Source organism: Dermochelys coriacea, chromosome 16 (assembly GCF_009764565.3).
Source record: "Dermochelys coriacea isolate rDerCor1 chromosome 16, rDerCor1.pri.v4, whole genome shotgun sequence".
NCBI classification, from domain to species: Eukaryota; Metazoa; Chordata; order Testudines; family Dermochelyidae; genus Dermochelys; species Dermochelys coriacea.
In genome coordinates, this window is record NC_050083.1 from 8,455,321 (window position 1) to 8,473,764 (window position 18,444).

Here is an 18,444-nt window from a genome sequence, read left to right on the forward strand (position 1 = left end):
AACTGGATACAATTAACTTAGACTTGAATAGAGACTGGGAGTGGATGGGTCATTACACAAAATAAAACTATTTCCCCATGTTATTTCTCTCCCCCACCCCACCCCTCACTGTTCCTCAGACGTTCTTATCAACTGCTGGAAATGGCCCACGTTGATTATCACCACAAAAGGTTTTCTTCCTTCCCCCCCCTTGCTGGTAATAGCTCATCTTAAATGATCACTCTCCTTACAGAGTATATGATAAAACCCATTGTTTCATGCTCTCTGTGTGTGTATATAAATCTCCCCACTGTATTTTCCACTGAATGCATCCGATGAAGTGAGCTGTAGCTCACGAAAGCTTATGCTCTAATAAATTTGTTCGTCTCTAAGGTGCCACAAGTACTCCTTTTCTTTTTGCGAATACAGACTAACACGGCTGTTACTTGGATACTTTCACATTGTACATGAAAGCCCTATTGACTAAGTAACATAGAATTACACAGGGCATAAGTAAAACCTGTGACTTGAAATCCAGATGCGGAGAGTGTGTTGTCTAGTAGCTAAAACAGGAGAACCGAAGTCACGATTCCTGGGTTCTGTACCTGGATCTGACACTACAGGGCCAAATTCTCCAGGTGTAAATGGGCTTTAATGAACCTGTGTCATTTTATACCAGCAAAGAATTTGGCCCAAGATATCAAGTCACTTACACCTTTCTGTGCCTCAATTTCTCCTTCTGTTAAACTGGAATAATACTTATCTACCTCACAGGGTTCTTACAAAGCCTTGTTAATGATAGGGTCAACTTGTGCTGTCTAAGCACGTCAGTAGTAAATCTGGAGTAACTCCACTGAGATCAATAGAGCTACTCATTTTCACTGTGTAAATGAGAACAAACTGTGGCCTGTGTGTAAAACTAGTTAAGATTTTCAGATAAAATTTGCTATAAAAGTGAGATCCTAATGTCTAGGTCTCAAGAACATCTGCTTAGCCTGACTTTTAAGTCAGAAGGTAGAGGTTGCCTGTCATTGGGGTGGGCAAACAGGGGAGCTGTTGAGCAGCTATAGATAATCCTACTGGCTGGCCATTTGTAATGTTGCAATCTTTGTACTCATACCACCAAACCATTGGTCAGGCAGGTGATGCACACAGGAATGAATTAAATTAGATAACACTAAACATATGACCGAGGCTGGGATTTTCAAAAGGGCCAAAGGTAGGTGACTGTTGCACATGGAAAGTCCATAAGAGTGGGTCCTTTATTGTTGAAAATCCCAGTCAAAGAAAGACCAAAGCATAGATTTAATCACATTGCTTCATGCATGACTGGAAATTGCCCAGATACTACAGTGATGAGAATAGAATAGAATAGAATAGAATAGAAAGCTTTATGACTATCCTAGATACTTAAAACCTGCATTATGATGAAAAATAGGATTTGGTAATATGCATTCATAGCCCTGGACCCTTAAAACTTTATCTGTCCTACAGGAGAGTCTGTCTCTAGGAGAGTCCTAGAGTCTATTTTTGGGGGTGGGGGTTTAACAGAAACTCAGTGTTATTGAGTGGAATTCACCCTTCAGGTCAGAAAAGCCCCTGTAGCATTTAAAGCTTCAGCACTCCAAGCTCTGTTGATCAAGAAAAGAATGCTGCCTTGAAATAAAGAGCATGATTTTGCAAAGAGCTGAGTACTTCACTAGATAACTTCAGGCGATTCAAGGCGTCTCCCACGATCAGTTCTGAGCTGAAGTGACTGTACCTGGCCTTTGTAAACCTGAACTTACTTTCATTGACGTCAGCAAGTTTTAATAGCATTTATTTGGTGACATCAGCTGTGTTTCTGAGAAAACCAAGCATGGAAAAAAAAAAGTCTGGTTGTAAAGAAGCATTTCCTGAGCTCAAGCTGCCACTGGGGCTTCTTATAACCATTTTTCAGTTTTGCTTTTCTAGTTAGTTATTCTGATTGCAATTGGCCCAGTGCAAATCAAAGGAGTTCCATGAGCATAAAACTCGTGTGTGTGTGTTCAGAAGCACAGGAAGATCAGTGTGTGCAGGGCTTAATTCTCTTATGTAAATGGTATAAATCAGGAGTAATGCCACTGAAGTCGGTTGGATTACATCAGTTTTAAACCACAGTAAGTACGAGGAAAACCAGGGCCAGACTCTGGAAACAAGGGTAAGGGAATCTTTGCTGGCTGCATTTTTGTCCCCTGAGATGTATGGTACCTAACGGTCACAGATGGTGCAAACTTGAGGAGAATCTGACAGTGGGAGAGAAGCCCTAGAGGGAAGGTGTGTAGACAATTGTGTCCTGAAGATGCTACTTATGTCATGAGACTCTCAACATTTGTATGCCATTGCCATGGATTCTGGGAATAAGTTACATGTGGCTCCGAAGGGAACCTATCTTATCTTACCTATCTTAACCTATCCTAGGGATGCGGTATCTGCATGCTGAAAGACAAGAGAGAGTAACAGCTCACACAAGCCTAGTGTATCTCCTTGGGGTCCAGATCAAGGGATGCTCCCTGTCTGACGCGAGCAATAGAGCTTGCTATGTCTATGGAACATGCATCTCAGGTGGGCTACAGCCACATCTGCAGTAACATTGAGAACATGACTCAGATTCCACCAGTCATGCAAGAAGGAGGGTGTCTATAACAGGTGCACAATGTTATTCAGTGGACTGTAGCTTCAGGACAGGAAGAATCTGATGGCCATACACATGCATTCGGTCTCTCTGTCTCCCACACACAGAACATGGTGAATCCAGCCACCAGATGGAGCACTCTGGCAACAGGATCAAGGAGTAAACAGGAGAAGACGCTTAAACAGGATGTCTTGGCAGATGAAGTTTACCCTGATTAGGTAGTTGCCCCATTTCAATGAAATTCTCCTGCCCAGGGTGGAGCATCAGGTTTGGTTGGAGCTGAGGGAGCTGAAGATTTGTGATTCTTATGGAATTATTTAGGAGGTTCATAAAATGAGTTCATCTTATTTGAAGTATAATTTGAACCAAAATTATTCTACAAATCTGATTCAAATAATACTACAAATTTCTAGCTAAACAGCTGCCTGTGAAGAGACCCCTGTAGCTAGGCAGCCACAGCCTGAGTGATCTAGTTTTGGGATACAGTACACAGTGTATCTGCTTTTCAGCTCGCCCCTCTCTCTGCTCCCATCTCCTAAGGGGATGGTGAACCCACTAGCCATCACCTACAGCCCCCAACTAAAACCTCTCCAAAGGATCATCAAGGATCTACAACCTATCCTGAAGGACAATTCCTCACTCTCACAGACCTTGGGAGGCAAGCCAGTCATTGTTTACAGACAGCCCCCCAACCTGAAGCAAATACTGATCAGCAACTACACACCACACAACAAAAACACTAACCCAGGAACCAAACCCTGCAACAAATCCAGTGCCAACTCTGTCAGTATATCTATTAAAGGGACACCATCATAGGACCTAAGCACATCAGCCACACCATCAGGGGCTCGTTCACTTGTACATCTACCAATGTGATATGTGCCATCATGTGCCAGCAATGTGCCCTCTGCCATGTACATTGGCCAAATCGGACAGTCTCTATGCAAAAGAATAAATGGACACAAATCTGACATCATGAATTATAACATTCAAAAAGCTTCAATCTTCAATCTTCCTGGTCACTCAATAACAGACTTAAAAGTGGCCATCTTCAACAACAAAACTTCAAAAACAGACTTCAACGAGAAACTGCAGAACTGGAATTAATTTACAAACTGGACACCATCAAATTAGGCCTCAATAAAGTCTGGGAGTGGATGAGTCACTACAAAAACTAATGTCTTTCTACTGATATTCGCATCTTCTTGCCAACTGTTTGAAATGGGCCACCTTGATTACATTGGCCTCATTAGCACTACAAAAGTGATTTCCACCCCTTCTTGTCAACTGTTGAGAACAGCCCACTTCCACCTTAATTGAATTGCTCGTTAGCACTGACCCCCAACTTGGTAAGGCAATGCCCATCTTTTCATATGCTGTGTATTTATACCTCCCTACTGTATTGTCCACTCCATGCATCTGATGAAGTGGGTTTTAGCCCACAAAAGCTTATGCCCAAATAAATTTGTTAGTCTTTAAGGTGCCACGAGGACTCCTCGTTGTTTTTGCTGATACAGACTAACACAGCTACCTCTCTGAAACCTGTCACCAATAATGTTTGAGTCACATGTCCAAACCCACTATTGTTTAAGTTGCCTTTGAAATTAGGCAAAACGAGTTCACCCATCTCTAGCAAATATCTGCTTAGCTATCTGAGAGTATTTTAATTAAACCTGTAGGTTTGCTTTTGTATCCTGCTGTCAGCTGCAAGACACAGCACCCACTGCTGCTGTCAGATCCTAGAGGATCGTACAAGCTGAGCAGAGCTCTTCAGCATGACCTTCGTGTGCTGCTCTTACTAGGGCACCGTCGTGGAGGAAAGCAGGTAGCATGGTTGAGAGAATGGGAGTTCTTGTCCCAGCTCTGCTAATGACCTGCTGAGTGTCCTTGCCACTTCATCAGCCTCTGTTTCCCCTCCCACCTTTTTGTCTGTCCTGTCTTTAGAGCAGGAACTGCCTTTCACTATGTGCCGGCACAGTACCTAGCACAATAGGCGCCTGATCTCTAAGCTCTGTTGTAATACAAATAATCATAACGAACTAGAGATGGTGGCAAAATTTCCAGTGGAGCAACTTTTTGTTGGAAAATGCTGACTTGGTAGAATCGATACGTTGCATTGATTCTGTCGAAACTTTCACCAAAAACTAAGATGGCTGGGGCAGGCTGTCTGCCTGGTTTCCTGCTATCTGAGCTGCTTGCCCAGCTCTCCAGACTCCTCAGCATCGCAGCTGGTGGGACCTCTTGTATATCACATGCTATTAAAAAATGTATTGAACCAAGCAGCTTGGTTTAGACTAAAACGTCTCTTCCACAAAAGCATCCAGTCTTGATTTCAAGATCTCAGGAGATGGAGACTCCATCACTTCCCTTGGTAGTTTGTTCCAGTAGTTAATCACCCTCACTACAAGCAAGAGGTGATTTATTTCTAATTTTAATTTGTCTGGCTTTAACTTCCGGCCACTTGTTCATGTTATGCCAGACATATTGCATTGGTGGTCAGGTAGGGAAGCCTGGTTTAGAAGTAAACTGAAGGACCTGATTAACATTTGCAAGCCCAGACTTGCCACCGCCCACTTTTTCTCCTAAAAGGAAACAGAGGAAGAAACAAAAAACGGTTTCTATAATTGGGGACTAGGAAGCTCTCAGAGGGCAGTACCAAACCTGTCTGTGAATCTCCATACTAAAGTCATGGCAAGGTAGCCTTCTCCTCCCCACATTACATATACAAATGTAATGACTGTGACTTGCAAAGACAGGTCAGTAAAGTTGCAGTCTTTCCTTATCTCTCAGTCCAGACAGACTCCTTAGAAACTGACTACCATCGTATGACTGGATTCTGCTTTCACTTACATTATTTTTGCCCCAGTGTAACTCCAGAGTCTTCAGTGGAGTTGTACCAGATTTACTCTGGTGTAAGAGAGATCAGATTCAAACCCATCAGATGAAATTGTGCTCTTAGTTCTATTGGTATAAATCTGGAATTACTCCACTGACTCCAAGTTTATTCTGATTTACTCTGGCATAATAAAGATCAAAATATGTTCTGCGTGTCTTATCACTCAGCTCCTAATGAATTTCAATATCTTACTTCCGGGCAAACAATGAAGTATCTCCTGGTATACCCTGGGGTCAATGAGAGCAGAGTTTGGTGCCATGACTTCATGATCCAGAGAAGAACAAGAGAAGTCAGCAAGCTGGAGACATAGAACTGGAAGGGGAATGACAGATGGAGAGGTTTGTGGAGCCCTGATAGATAACTCTCACCAAACAGCTTCTGACAGGCAGAAATCACTTGTTAAGCAAAATGGTCAATGCATGCCAAGAACCCTGGAAGTGATTTCACAACTGCAGAGACTACATTTCAGGAAAGATTTATTTTATGGTGATCTTAATTTTTTCCCTCTGTTGCTTGTGCCATTCCACCGAATATCGAAAAGAGATTTATCAATGCTTTAGTGGCGCATTTTCAAATAAACATTTAATTAGCTGGCAAAGCATGCCTCTAAATTAGTTGCCATTAGACTATTTCAAACCTATCCCCAGAGGATTGACAGCTGAGTAAGGAATATGTACACCTGAATAAATTTGCTGTTAAGTACCCATTGGCATTTAGTTAATAATATGCAATAGGATGTAAACTCTAAATGAAACATGAGATGAAAATGTAATGCATGTTGTTAGTATCACTCAATCAACTCTGGAAAGCAGCATATGTCTATCCCATTGTGAATTTGCCTGATGATACATTTTTAAATTGTTTGATAATCTGCTCTTTTCTCCACCTGCCTCCTTCAGGACACAGAGGGATAGAATTAAGGTTGCACTGACAACCATAAATCTGGCATTTCCTAACTTTTGAATGCTTGACTTTACAACCTAACTAGCTTTCTCTGAATGTAGCTTTTTGTATATAGAATGTATATTTACATGGAGGCCACTTTACACCAATTGAGTCATAGAAAGGGGCCTCAAAGTGCACCCAAATCCTACTTTGAGTATGTCTACACTGCAGCTAGGAGCAAATGAAATGACAGCTTGTAAGCACCCTGAGAGTGCACATTCCTTCTGTCTGACATTCCCCTGGTTATTCAAGCTGAGAGAGAGAGCAATTGGCAGGAGCTGGCTGGGAAGGAATCAGGGTTTCAGTGTGTTTATTTAGAATCATAGAATTGTAGGACTGGAAGGGGTCATCTAGTCCAGTCCCCTGCACTCATGGCAGGACTAAGTATTATCTAGACCATCCCTGACAGGTGTTTGGAGATTTTTAAGAGCAGATAAGACAATGATGTAGATTCCACAACCTCCCTAGGCAATTTATTCCACTGCTTAACCACCCTGACAGGAATTTTTTCCTAATGTGAACCTAAACTATTCTTGCTGCAATTTAAACCCATTGCTTCTTGTCCTATCCTCAGAGGTTTACAAGAACAATTTATCTGCTTCCTCCTTTTATGTACTTGAAAACTGTTATGTCCCCTCTCAGTCGTCTCTTCTCAAGACTAAGCAAACCCATTTTTTTCAAACTTCCCTCATAGGTCATGTTTTCTTGATCTTTAATCATTTTTGTTGCTCTTCTCTGGACTTTCTCCAATTTGTCCACATTCTTCCTGAAATGTGGTGCCCAGAACTGGACACAAGACACTGGTTGAGGCTTAATCAACATTGAGTAGAGCAGAAGAATTACTTCTTGTGTCTTGCTTACAACACTCCTGCTAATATAAGAATAAGTGAGCAATCTACCTTGCACCAGAGAATTGTATTGTACCATTAGCTCTGGATTAAATATACATTAATTGATTGCCAATTTCGCTGCACCTGATTTTCATCAATTCCTCTGTCTATGATAAGCATCCACTACTGCAGTTCCCTCTGCCTCTTACTAATTAGGACTAAAGCCTCAGATGGCTGTAAATCAGCATCACTCCAGTGATGTCAGTGAGGCCATGTCAACTTACAATTGCCAAGGCTCTGGTCCTCTGAGTGTCTCTTTTAGTCCCTAGTCCCTATCTTCACACTGCCAGTGTCTGCCTTTCCTTCTCTTGGTGTAAAGATTAGAAATGGTCCAACCTTGGCTGATGATGTTTTGCAAATCTTCGGAGGGCATTTGTAAAGTTTACTCAGGTTCTGATATCAACCTCAGTTACTATGGTGTAAAGCCAGGGTAGCTCCCCTGAAGCCATTACTCTGGATTGGTACTGCAGTGATTGAGAGCAGAATCTGGACTTCAGGGATCTAATCTTCTCTTTACCCAAACCTGGTTGTGTAAATTAAAACCTTGGGTTATTTCCAGAGAGATTCAATTTGAAAACAATAAGAAGTGATGAGACATTTATGCTGCCAGGAAGCTTGTGATGGTATAGTTGGCATGTGACGGCAGTTTGGCATGCTGGATAGCGTATGAACTTGGACAGACATTGCTCTGAGTTACCTCTGGGTAAATGCTGAGTAAGAGAAAGGCTGATCTCGTAATTAAGGCACTGGATTGGCACTCAGGAGTTCCTGGTTAAACTCTTGACTTTGCCACATGCTTTCTGTGTGACCTTGAGCTAGCCAATATAAAGTGTCGTGCCTCAGTTTCCCCACATGTAAAATGATAATGGTAATGATGCTTTCCTTCTTCTTGGAGGTGGAGATAAATTCATTAATATTTGTGAGATGCTGAAATACTTGGTGATAAGGATCATATAAGCAGATGGATAATTGCAATGAAACCAACAATTACTCCAGTTTTATGATGGTTTAAGTGACAGATTCTTGGCCCACTGTATACACTATTCTCATTAGACTTGTCTCCCCCTCTGTGCTCTGTTTTCCCCCACATATTTCTCCCTCTGCCTCTCTTGATGCCCCATTTTTTACCAGCCTTCCGCCTACCTCCACCTCAACTCTCCTTCTTTCTTGCATCCTTTCTGAAGCAGGTTTCAGAGTAGCAGCCGTGTTAGTCTGTATTCGCAAAAAGAAAAGGAGTACTTGTGGCACCTTAGAGACTAACAAATTTATTAGAGCATAAGCTTTCGTGAGCTACAGCTCACTTCATCGAATGCATCCAATGAAGTGAGCTGTAGCTCATGAAAGCTTATGCTCTAATAAATTTGTTAGTCTCTAAGGTGCCACAAGTACTCTTTTTCTTTTTTCTGAAGCAGAATGTGAGCCCAGTACTGTTTGAAATCATATCAAACCCATGAACCCATGGTGTCCCAGTGGTTTTGACGAGAGTGACAATGACCCATCCCTAATAAAAACAGGGTAAAATGTGTCTCTGCATGCAGGAAAGCAGGACTGAGCCATCCAAGTGCTGCCGTATAAACAGATTAACATTCACATCCTTTGGCAAAAAACACACTGTACCGAAGACAAGAAATGCTTGTTATTTGCTTAGCTGTGCACTGGTTTCCGGAGGTACTGAGTAACTTATAAGCTTTTTCCACTGGCTTGGCTTTAACAACAAGAGGAGAGTTTGGGTAAGTGATTAAGACTTACGCAAACAGCTTTTCATTACCCTGGGTGGCATTTGCATTATAAACCAGGCAAATTATATTGATAGTCAGTTACAGGCCTTACCTCTTCTGCTTGCATGTGTAATGCCATCCTCTGGGGGAGCCAGACCCTGAAATAAAAGTAAGGAAGCCGATATTTATTCTAGGCCCTATGAATATTTGTGTTCAAGGTATAGGTTTCAAGTTATGTTCTATTACATTCTGTCCCTGAAGAGTGAAATTCAATCTGAGCAGCAGACCAGCACAAGGCCTTATCCATTACTTATGTCCCCTGGTGTCCTACAAGCAAGAGATGGTTTATTTCTAATTTTAATTTGTCTGTCCTCCAATTCTGGCTGTGACTAGAACCAGAAGTGCTGAAATGACAGGCAAAAGTATCTTCGTTCAGTGGCCACAAGGCGGAAATACCTGAAAATGTCAAGGGAAAATACTTGACAGTGGGCCAAAGTCTGGTGAGTCCTGCGATGGTTCGGTGGAAAGAGGGAAGAAAGGTTGAGAGTAAAAGGCATTACTTGGTCTGATGTTCTGTAAATCTGTCTGAGGCACAAGGATCAGCCTTGTGATCCCTTCCACTCCTTCAAGTCCTGAGGTGCTAGGCCTAAATGTCCATGAATATTTTTAATATAACACCTTGGCCAACTGTGCCTGTGACGCCCTTCTGTGACTGACCCACAGATCAGCTGCTACAGCTGTCATCTAAGGCACTTCCTCCTTTAGTCCAAATGGTAGACGTTTGTATGACGCAGCTAGAGATCTATTTAGGTACTTATATGCCCCTTGTTACTGTAACATCTGAGGGCCAGATCCCCAAAGGTATTTAGGTGCCTAACACCCAAAGGAAACCAGTGGAATTTAGGTGCCTAAATGCCTCTGATGATCTTGGCCTGAGTAACTTTCAGCCAGTAATAGATTTTACCTTCTAAGGATCCCCGTGCGATAGGGAAAAAATACTATCTCCATTTTACAGAGGGAGACCAGAGGCATGGGGTAGAATGGGTGACTTGGCCAAGATCACTAAGGGAAGCTGTAGCTGAGCTGGGAATTAAAGGCAAGTCTCCTGTGCTTCAATACAGGGCCCTAGCCATTAGACCATCTTTCCCACCATGGGACCCCACAACCAAGGACTCAGGGCATTAAATCTCAGTGCAATATACTTGGTTCTAAAAAGAGGTGGGCACATTATGCCCTGTGAAGAAGGAAACTTTGCATCTACAATTACATTTCACATGGGCTGTTGATTAATCACAGTTAACTCACGCGAATAACTCAAAAAAATTAACTGCGATTTAAAAAATTAATCGTGATTAATCGCACTGTTAAACAATGGAACACCAGTTGAAATGTATTAAATATTTTGGGATTTTTCTACATTTTCAAATATATTGATTTCTGTTACAACACAGAATACAAAGTGCACAGAACTCACTTTATATTATTATTTTTTATTAGAAATATTTGCACTGTAAAAATGATAAAAGAAATAGTATTTTTGAGGTTTCACCTCATACAAGTACTGTAGTGCAATCTCTTTATTGTGCAAGTGTAACTTACAAATGTAGATTTTTGGTTTGTTATATAACTGTACTCAAAAACAAAACAATGTAAAACTTTAAAGCCTACAAGTCCACTCAGTCCTACTTCAGCCAGTCGCTCAGACAAACAAGTTTGTTTACATATACGGGAAATAATGCTGCCTGCTTCTTATTTACAATGTCACCTGAAAGTGAGAACAGGCATTTGCATGGCACTTTGTAGCTGGCGTTGCAAGGTATTTACATGCCAGATATGCTAAACATTCATATGCCCCTTCATGCTTCGGCCACCATTTCAGAGGCATGCTTCCATGCTGATGACGCTCATTAAAAAAATGTGTTAATTAAATTTGTGACTGAACTCTTTGGGGGAGAATTGCAAGTCTCCTGCTCTGTTTTACCCACATTCTGCCAGATATTTCATGTTATAGCAGTCTTGGATGCTGACCCAGCACCTTAGTGTTCATTTTAAGAACACTTTCACAGCAGATTTGACAAAACACAAAGAAGGTACCAGTATGAGATTTCTAAAGATAGCTACAGCACTCGACGCAAGATTCAAGAATCTGAAATGACTTACAAAATCTGAGAGTGATGAAGTGCGGAGCATGCTTTCAGATGTCTTACAAGAGCAACACTCCAATGTGGAAACTACAGAACCCAAACCACCAAAAAAGAAAAGCAACTTTCTGCTGGTGGCAGCTGACTCAGATGATGAAAATGAACATGCATTGGTCCACTCTGCTTTAGATCGTTATCGAGCAGAACCTGTCATCAGCATGGACGCATGTCCCCTGGAATGGTGGTTGAAGCATGACAGGACATATAATTCTTTAGCGCATCTGGCATGTAAATATCTTGCGATGCCGACCTACTACACGAGTGCCGTGCGAACACCTGTTCTCACTTTCAGGTGGCATTGTAAACAAGATGTAAACAAGAATTATCTCCTGCAAATTGTAACCAAACTTGTTTGTCTGAACAATTGGCTGAAGTAGGACTGAGTAGACTTATAGGCTCTAAAGTTTTACATTATTTTATTTTTGAATGCAGTTATTTATTGTACATAATTCTACATTTGTAAGTTCAACTTTCATGATAAAGGGATTGCACTACAGTACTTGTACTAGGTGAATTGAAATATACTATTTCTTTTGTTTTTTACAGTGCAAATATTTGTAATAAAAATAAATATAAAGTGAGTACTGTACACTTAGTATTCTGTGTTGTAATTGAAATTAATAGGTTTGAAAATGTAGAAAACATCCAAAAATATTTAAATAAATGGTATTCTATTATTGTTTAACAGTGTGATTAATTGCTATTAATTTTTTTAATCGCTTGACAGCCCTACATTTCACAAAATGGAATCAGGCAATGGTTCCACGGCTGTTTATAAAGGAGTGTTTTGCAAAGCAATTGAGCCATTAGTGTTCGAATGAGGCATTCACCTTTTAAACCTTCCTCTGCGATAGAGGTTAGGGGAAAAATATATAAATCTGATGACTTGTAGTTTGCTGTACAGATGGGGTGACTTGAGGGAAATTAAAATGCACTAATGTATCGCATTCCCACTTGGAAAGTCTCAGAATGGATGGAAAATAACAGAAACTAATGCATTTTATTTCAAGAATAATTGAGTAGACACCCAAATAAAACTTTATTGCTTGCTTCTAAACATTGGGGGGGGGCATTTCCTTTCCCACAGCAAGAAGATTCAGTTTAATGCTCTAATTTGAAATGTAAAACATTCCCCTCTAGGTGCTCAAAGAGATGAAAGTATATTGTACAGGCCTGGGAAAAATTCATTATAAATCTGCAATGGTAGTGCGCACGGGTGATGAATGGTCTCAGTCATCACAAGCAGAATGATTTGCGTTTGCTTCATCAAAGAAAATGATAATCCTGTGCCAGGGAAAATCAGCTTTTAAAAAGTGCTTTTATAAAAAAACCTTCCCAAACCAAATCAGCCTGGTGTCTCATTTGTCATCTAATCAAAATCATCTTGATAAATGGCTCTTGCAGACCCCGCTCCCTGGGAGAAAAACTGTAAAGGTCACGTATCCCCTGACTGGAAAGGAATGATACCCATAATAATTAAACAACCATGCAATAACAAACAACGAGATATGAGGATTACTGTTGCATCAGATGCCACAACATGCCCTGCAGAAGATATGAGTAGGGATGGATGAATGGGCTTGGAAAAAAGAAGCACTCTTTCACCAGATTCTATGCCTCTTTTTAAAAGTGAATTTGAATGCAGAGCCAAATTAAGCTACTATAAGTAGGTGTCACATAGTTGACTTCAGTGCACTTGCACTGGCACGAGCCTGTTCTGAAATTTTCTTTCTTTCTTTCTTTCTTTCTTTCTTTCTTTCTTTCTTTCTTTCTTTCTTTCTTTCTTTCTTTCTTTCTTTCTTTCTTTCTTTCCGTTCAGATAACTTTTTTCAGCCACTTGTGGGTATCTCAACATCCAGACTCCAACGAGAATCTACAACACTGAATGGTCACCAAAATCTCCATTCCCGTCTGGGCCCACACGTGGAGAGAAAAAGCTGTCGTTATGAGCAATTTAGCCTAGATTTTGCAGACCCAAGTGGTTTGAATTCAGTAGTTGGGATAAGATTCAGATAAGTATCCCAATTTACAGGTGTTGTAGTCAACCTGACTCCAAATTCCCTGGGGTGAAATCCGAGCATTTGAACTTAGTGGGAGGGTTTGCTATTGACTTAGTTGAAGCTTTGAGATTCACCCTTGACTTGTGAGGATACAGGCTGAGTATCTTTAGCTCCCTTAGGATTGAAAGTCCATTTTACCTGCATTCACTGAAGTGTGGGATTGTTCTTATAAAATGCATGTAAAGACACTTAACTAACATAGTGCTATACAAACACATCAGGGCAGCATCATTAGTTCTGGAGTTTTGGGGTGCTGAGCCTACACCACTCTTATGCACTTCAACCAGAGCCATGCATGTTCAGCAGCTCTGAAAATGAGGCTCCGGGGGCGAAATCTTGGGCCTATCAAAATCAACTGGAGTTTTGCCCTAGGATGTCACCCTACTTAAACCATCTATTATTAAAACAACAGGTCCCCATTTTTCTGCCTTTTAATAGGTGCAAGAATATGAAGACAGGAAAATTAATGAATGAGTCCCAGCCATTACAACTCGCCCCTATATTCCCACAGGGCCTATAAACAGCTACCTAATTCTTAATCTTTGGATATACTTGTTACAGGAGAGGCTGTAAAATGTACATCCCGGTTGCACCAGCATCATAATCTTTCATACTTTTCATCTGTGGGCCTCAAAGTGGGTGAGCATCATTACATTCATTTTACAGATGGGGAAACCGAGGCAGAGGCAATTTAAGCAGTTTGCCCAAATTCTCACACAGTCAAAGGAAGAACTGGGAATAATGATCCACATCTCCTGCCTCAAGCCTCACACTTGACCTAACAAGGGGCAACATTACAAGTGCAGGTGTAACTACAAGGGAATGATTTTAGTGCTGGTGAACAGTACCAGGCTGACAGCCTGGGACCGTGAAGGATACTGTTTAACCATAGAAAGGTTACAGCATGGGTTCAAGCGGAGGGGGTCTTGCTCCTATCAAGATGCCTTAGTCCTGTTTTGCAGGGTTCTATTTTAGTAGGTGGCTCATTTTGCTGTTGCTCCCGGAAGCTTATGCTCAAATAAATTTGTTAGTCTCTAAGGTGCCACAAGTCCCTCTTTTTTTTTTTTTTGCAAATACAGACTAACACGGCTGCTACTTTGAAACCTGTCATTTGCCATGGTATTCAGTTCTTGCTGTCTCTGCCACATTTGCCCACCAGGGGGCATTCTTTAATGCAAATTGCAACATGTCCAGGTAGGAAACGGAGTGAAATTTATAGAAGTCACATTAGCCCGTATACTAAACAGCCATCGGATAGGAATTACTTTTGGTCATTACTGAGCTGGGTTGGATTCCAGCTGGTGAAATTGTTCTAGAATTTTAACTAGATCATTCTGTAACATTAGTGGGCACGTACGTATACAATTTTACATTATTGCTAGAATAGGGCTGAATGGCTCTGGGGGAAAAAAAAAACCCAAATCCTATCAGGTTGGAAACATGAGCATGTAGAAACCCCTGAAATGTCATGTCCCGGTGTGTAGTTATGATGGCTAATAAAATACAAGCTTGGGGATGAATAAGGGTCTACTATTGCCACGTTCACTGCTATATTTTGTTACAACCGGGTAACTTAAGGCTGGCGCTCCATAATAATTATTGTTTACATCACATCCTCTGCCCTAATGTGCTTCACTGAGGAAATACCTACAGCAGCAATGAAATGCAGACACCTCTGAGGTGCAGGACATCAGTCTCTCACAGCTGCAATGAGAAAGAGAAATTTTGTCCAAGGACCCCCATGGCAAACCCTTCCGCTTTTATGAAAAACAAGGTCTCACATAAAAGAGCGAGATACAGTAAATGGGAAGATGCTTGATGTGTCTCTAGCAGAAGCATGAAGAACTGAGTTGGCTCTGTCCCAATACACAGTTCCAAGGAGTCTAAACTTACTGCTAAGCCATTACGGCTAGAGAAGTGGGTGTGAGGAAGATTTTTTTGCTGCGCTATGAAATGAACTAGGATGGATTATTATTTAATGTCATTTGTATTAGATCCAGAGGGATGACTGGATTTATGGGTGGTTGTTTATTGTGGTCTTCCATGTTGTATAATCCATGTTCGGGGTATCTTGATTTCAGGTCTGCGGAGTTTCTGTGCTTTTTTATCGAATTTCACCCTATGTAAGGTCCTTAATCATGAACCATTTTTTCTTTTAGTGAAAATTTGTTAAGAGGGAGATTTTCAACAGCACAAATGAGGGATAAGCAGCCAACTTCCATTGATGGTCAACAGGCATTGGCTACCTAACTTCCCTGTGTGCCTTTGGAAATTGCCCATCAATCCAGCTGAAAAAGACTTCCGAGACAATCAAAACAGCCTATGGGTCTGATCCAACACCATGGTTGGGTGCAGCATGTCACAGGACTGAGCCCTATGAAGCATGTGGTTCCAATGATGAGACCTTCCAAAAAACACTTGCATTATGGGAGTACATTAAAGAAAGCACCTAGACTAGAGAATCCCCTAACTCAACAGCAACAAACATAGCTCTCAGAGGAGTTCCTGCCCCATCTTACACTGACCGTGAGCATGACAGAGGATGCATGTTCCAAATGAGAACCGCATCCCACTGCGGAACTGCTCCTGGGGTGTCACAGTTCATCATTTGGGCTTGAAGGTTAGTCACTTCCCCATTGAAGGAGAGAAAAGGGACCGCAGGGAGATGATTTAGGCATGTGAGTTCTTCAGCGTCTTGAAAGCAAGACAAGGAGACACATTCCTTACTCCCTAATTCCCCCATGCAGAACAAAATTGCAGCATGATTCTCTATATCACACACCTGAGTTATCAGCTTGCTGCTTTCTCCTTTTGCAAGCTCTGTTTCCAAAATGAACAACCTTAATCCTTCATTATCATTCCTCTGGCATTCAGTGTAACAGCATTTATCCTGATGCAGTGCTAATTCAGTGTCAAATTTAGTGTTAATAAGTACTACTTGGAACCAACATTATGTGGGATCTATGCAGTAATTAACAAAACCATTATTTTAGGTGTTTCCTTAATGTTGCACTAGTTGATTATTATGTTAAACTACGTGAGTCTCATTCTGACATTGCTTACACTGGTTTTATCATAGTGTAACAACCTTGATTTCAATTAGGTGACTCCTTATTTACAATGATGTAACAGATAGATGAATTAGGCCCTGAGGTTTCATTTTAGGTAAATTCCAGATAGTTCCACACACACTTGATTTAGTAATTCAAGAGAAAAGAATATGATGGGTAGCATTTTTAAACTCAACTTTCTCCCATAAAGCTGGGTCTTGAGCTACTGTAGCTTTCCTTCTAACAGGTGCAGTGATGCATCTTTAGTACTTGGATTTATAGTAAGATTTCCAACCCCACTGTGTGAAAGCCTGGCTCCACTGAAGATAATGGAAAAACTCTCGCTGATTTCAATAGCTTCAAGATTTTATCCACTATGTGCATAATCAGCTAGAGAAATACAGTACAGAGAAATATAGCCCCATCGCCCAATCCTGAAATAAACCATTGGCTCCCCATTCATTCCAAGATCCAGCTCAGAGCTGTCCTCTTTTATTTTCAAATACTCCACAGGCTTGTCGACAACCTATCTCAGAGTTCCCCATTTTTCTTGCTCCTTATCTGCAGTTAGCACTGACCTGCTCTCTTGTTCCTTCCCCCAAACTTGACACTCAGTTCAAGAGCCTTATCCTCTGCAGCTTGTGCTAGTTTGGAATGGCTTCTCTGCATCCCTCTACCTCGATGACCTCTCCATTGCTTTCCAAAGCTAATCTGAAAACATATATCCTCCATGTCCCTCTCCATCCATTAATGAGCTTGAAATCTGAATGCTTGCAGGAATGTAACATGCAATGCCTTTGAAGCATTGCTTCCCCCTAGCCCTTGCAACTACCATTCCTTGCAAATACATGGTGTCATACACAGTGGTTCCTTCTATCACATCCATCAATAAAGCATTTTGGCAAAGCATCACAGTACTATAAGAATTGCTATGCTGGTTCAGACCACAGGTCCACCTAGCCCAGTGTCCTGCTGCTGATGGTAGCCAGAACCAGATGCATCTGAGGAAAGTATAAGAACCAATTAGTAAAAACCTGCCCTCTATAAAGGTCTAATTCTAGCCTCTCCTGATGGATTATGTCCTGGAGCATGAGGTTTTCTATTTCTCTTGTGTGGAAGATATTGTGCACAAGAAACTAGTATTGTCCTGAGAGAAAATAAATAATTTCCTTCTAACATCTCTCTCTTTCTCTTCCTCTGTTTTGCCTTTATCTTCCTGATCTACATTTTTTGTGGGCCAGTGACTGAATCTCCAGTTGCAAGAACCCTCTTAGAGAGCAGGAGGGAAAAAAAGAGACTGAAGGATAAAAGCTGGCAGTGACTTACCTTCCTCTGAACGATTAAGACCATGATGGTTGCTAGAGCAAAGACGAGGCACACCGTGAGGGAAGCTGTGGTGAAATAGAAGTATCTTTTGTTAGTGCCACTGAGCCTTCTTGGAACATTGTCTTCAGTCATGTTCATGGCTGTTTCATGAGAATCATTCACCTGGAAAAATGTTTGCTCTGGCGAGAAGCACATTCTTATATAGCCCTCAGCGCACGACTCCGTATCTCCCCTTGATCAGCTTCTCATTCACAGCCCATCTCTGTTCCTAGCAGGATTTTCCCCCCTTCATCCTGGGCTCATGTGATCTGGAAAAAAAGCTTCATCATTTGTCGTACGAAGAAAAAGGGACCCGGGGGCGTGAGGCAGGATGCAGCCGTGAAGAGGGGAAGGAGCTTCATGTTCTTGATCAGGGATTTCGTGAAGGCAGCCTCTCATGCTGCACCGGTTTCTGATGTCAGAAGGTGAATGGTAACCAAGGTTGGTCCCCCCCCCTTCCACCCTCTTTCTGTGAAACTGAGTGCAAGGCAAATGCTGTTTCACTTCCTACTCAACTGCAGTGATGGCTCAGTTCAGTAAATCACCCCCGCTGGCATCCTCCTGTTTCACAGTGTAGTTCCTGCTCATTCTTAGTCAAGTGTTGTAGGACTGCGAGCTCCTTTTCTCTTCTCGAGATCCGGGTCCAGGTGTGATTGAGCCAACACACGTTTGGTGGCCATCTGTCCT

At 41.6% G+C, this 18,444-nt stretch overlaps 1 protein-coding gene across 2 annotated transcripts in view; it reads right to left on the minus strand.

Annotated features, from left to right (window-relative positions):
• TNFSF8 (TNF superfamily member 8) overlaps window positions 1-18,191 on the minus strand; it is a 42,310-nt gene extending 24,119 nt beyond the window's left edge. Inside the window, exons 1-2 of one of the 2 annotated variants that reach the window (XM_038374952.2) lie at window positions 17,719-18,182; window positions 9,194-9,239 (exon numbers count right to left, since the gene is read on the minus strand). In XM_038374952.2, coding sequence (XP_038230880.1) covers window positions 9,194-9,239; window positions 17,719-17,913 — 241 coding nt within the window. In that variant the 5' untranslated portion in view covers window positions 17,914-18,182. Of the gene's footprint in view, window positions 1-9,193; window positions 9,240-17,718 lie in introns of both variants that reach the window. The other variant, XM_043498716.1, reaches the window with a different exon arrangement.
• Window positions 18,192-18,444: the final 253 nt, after the last annotated feature.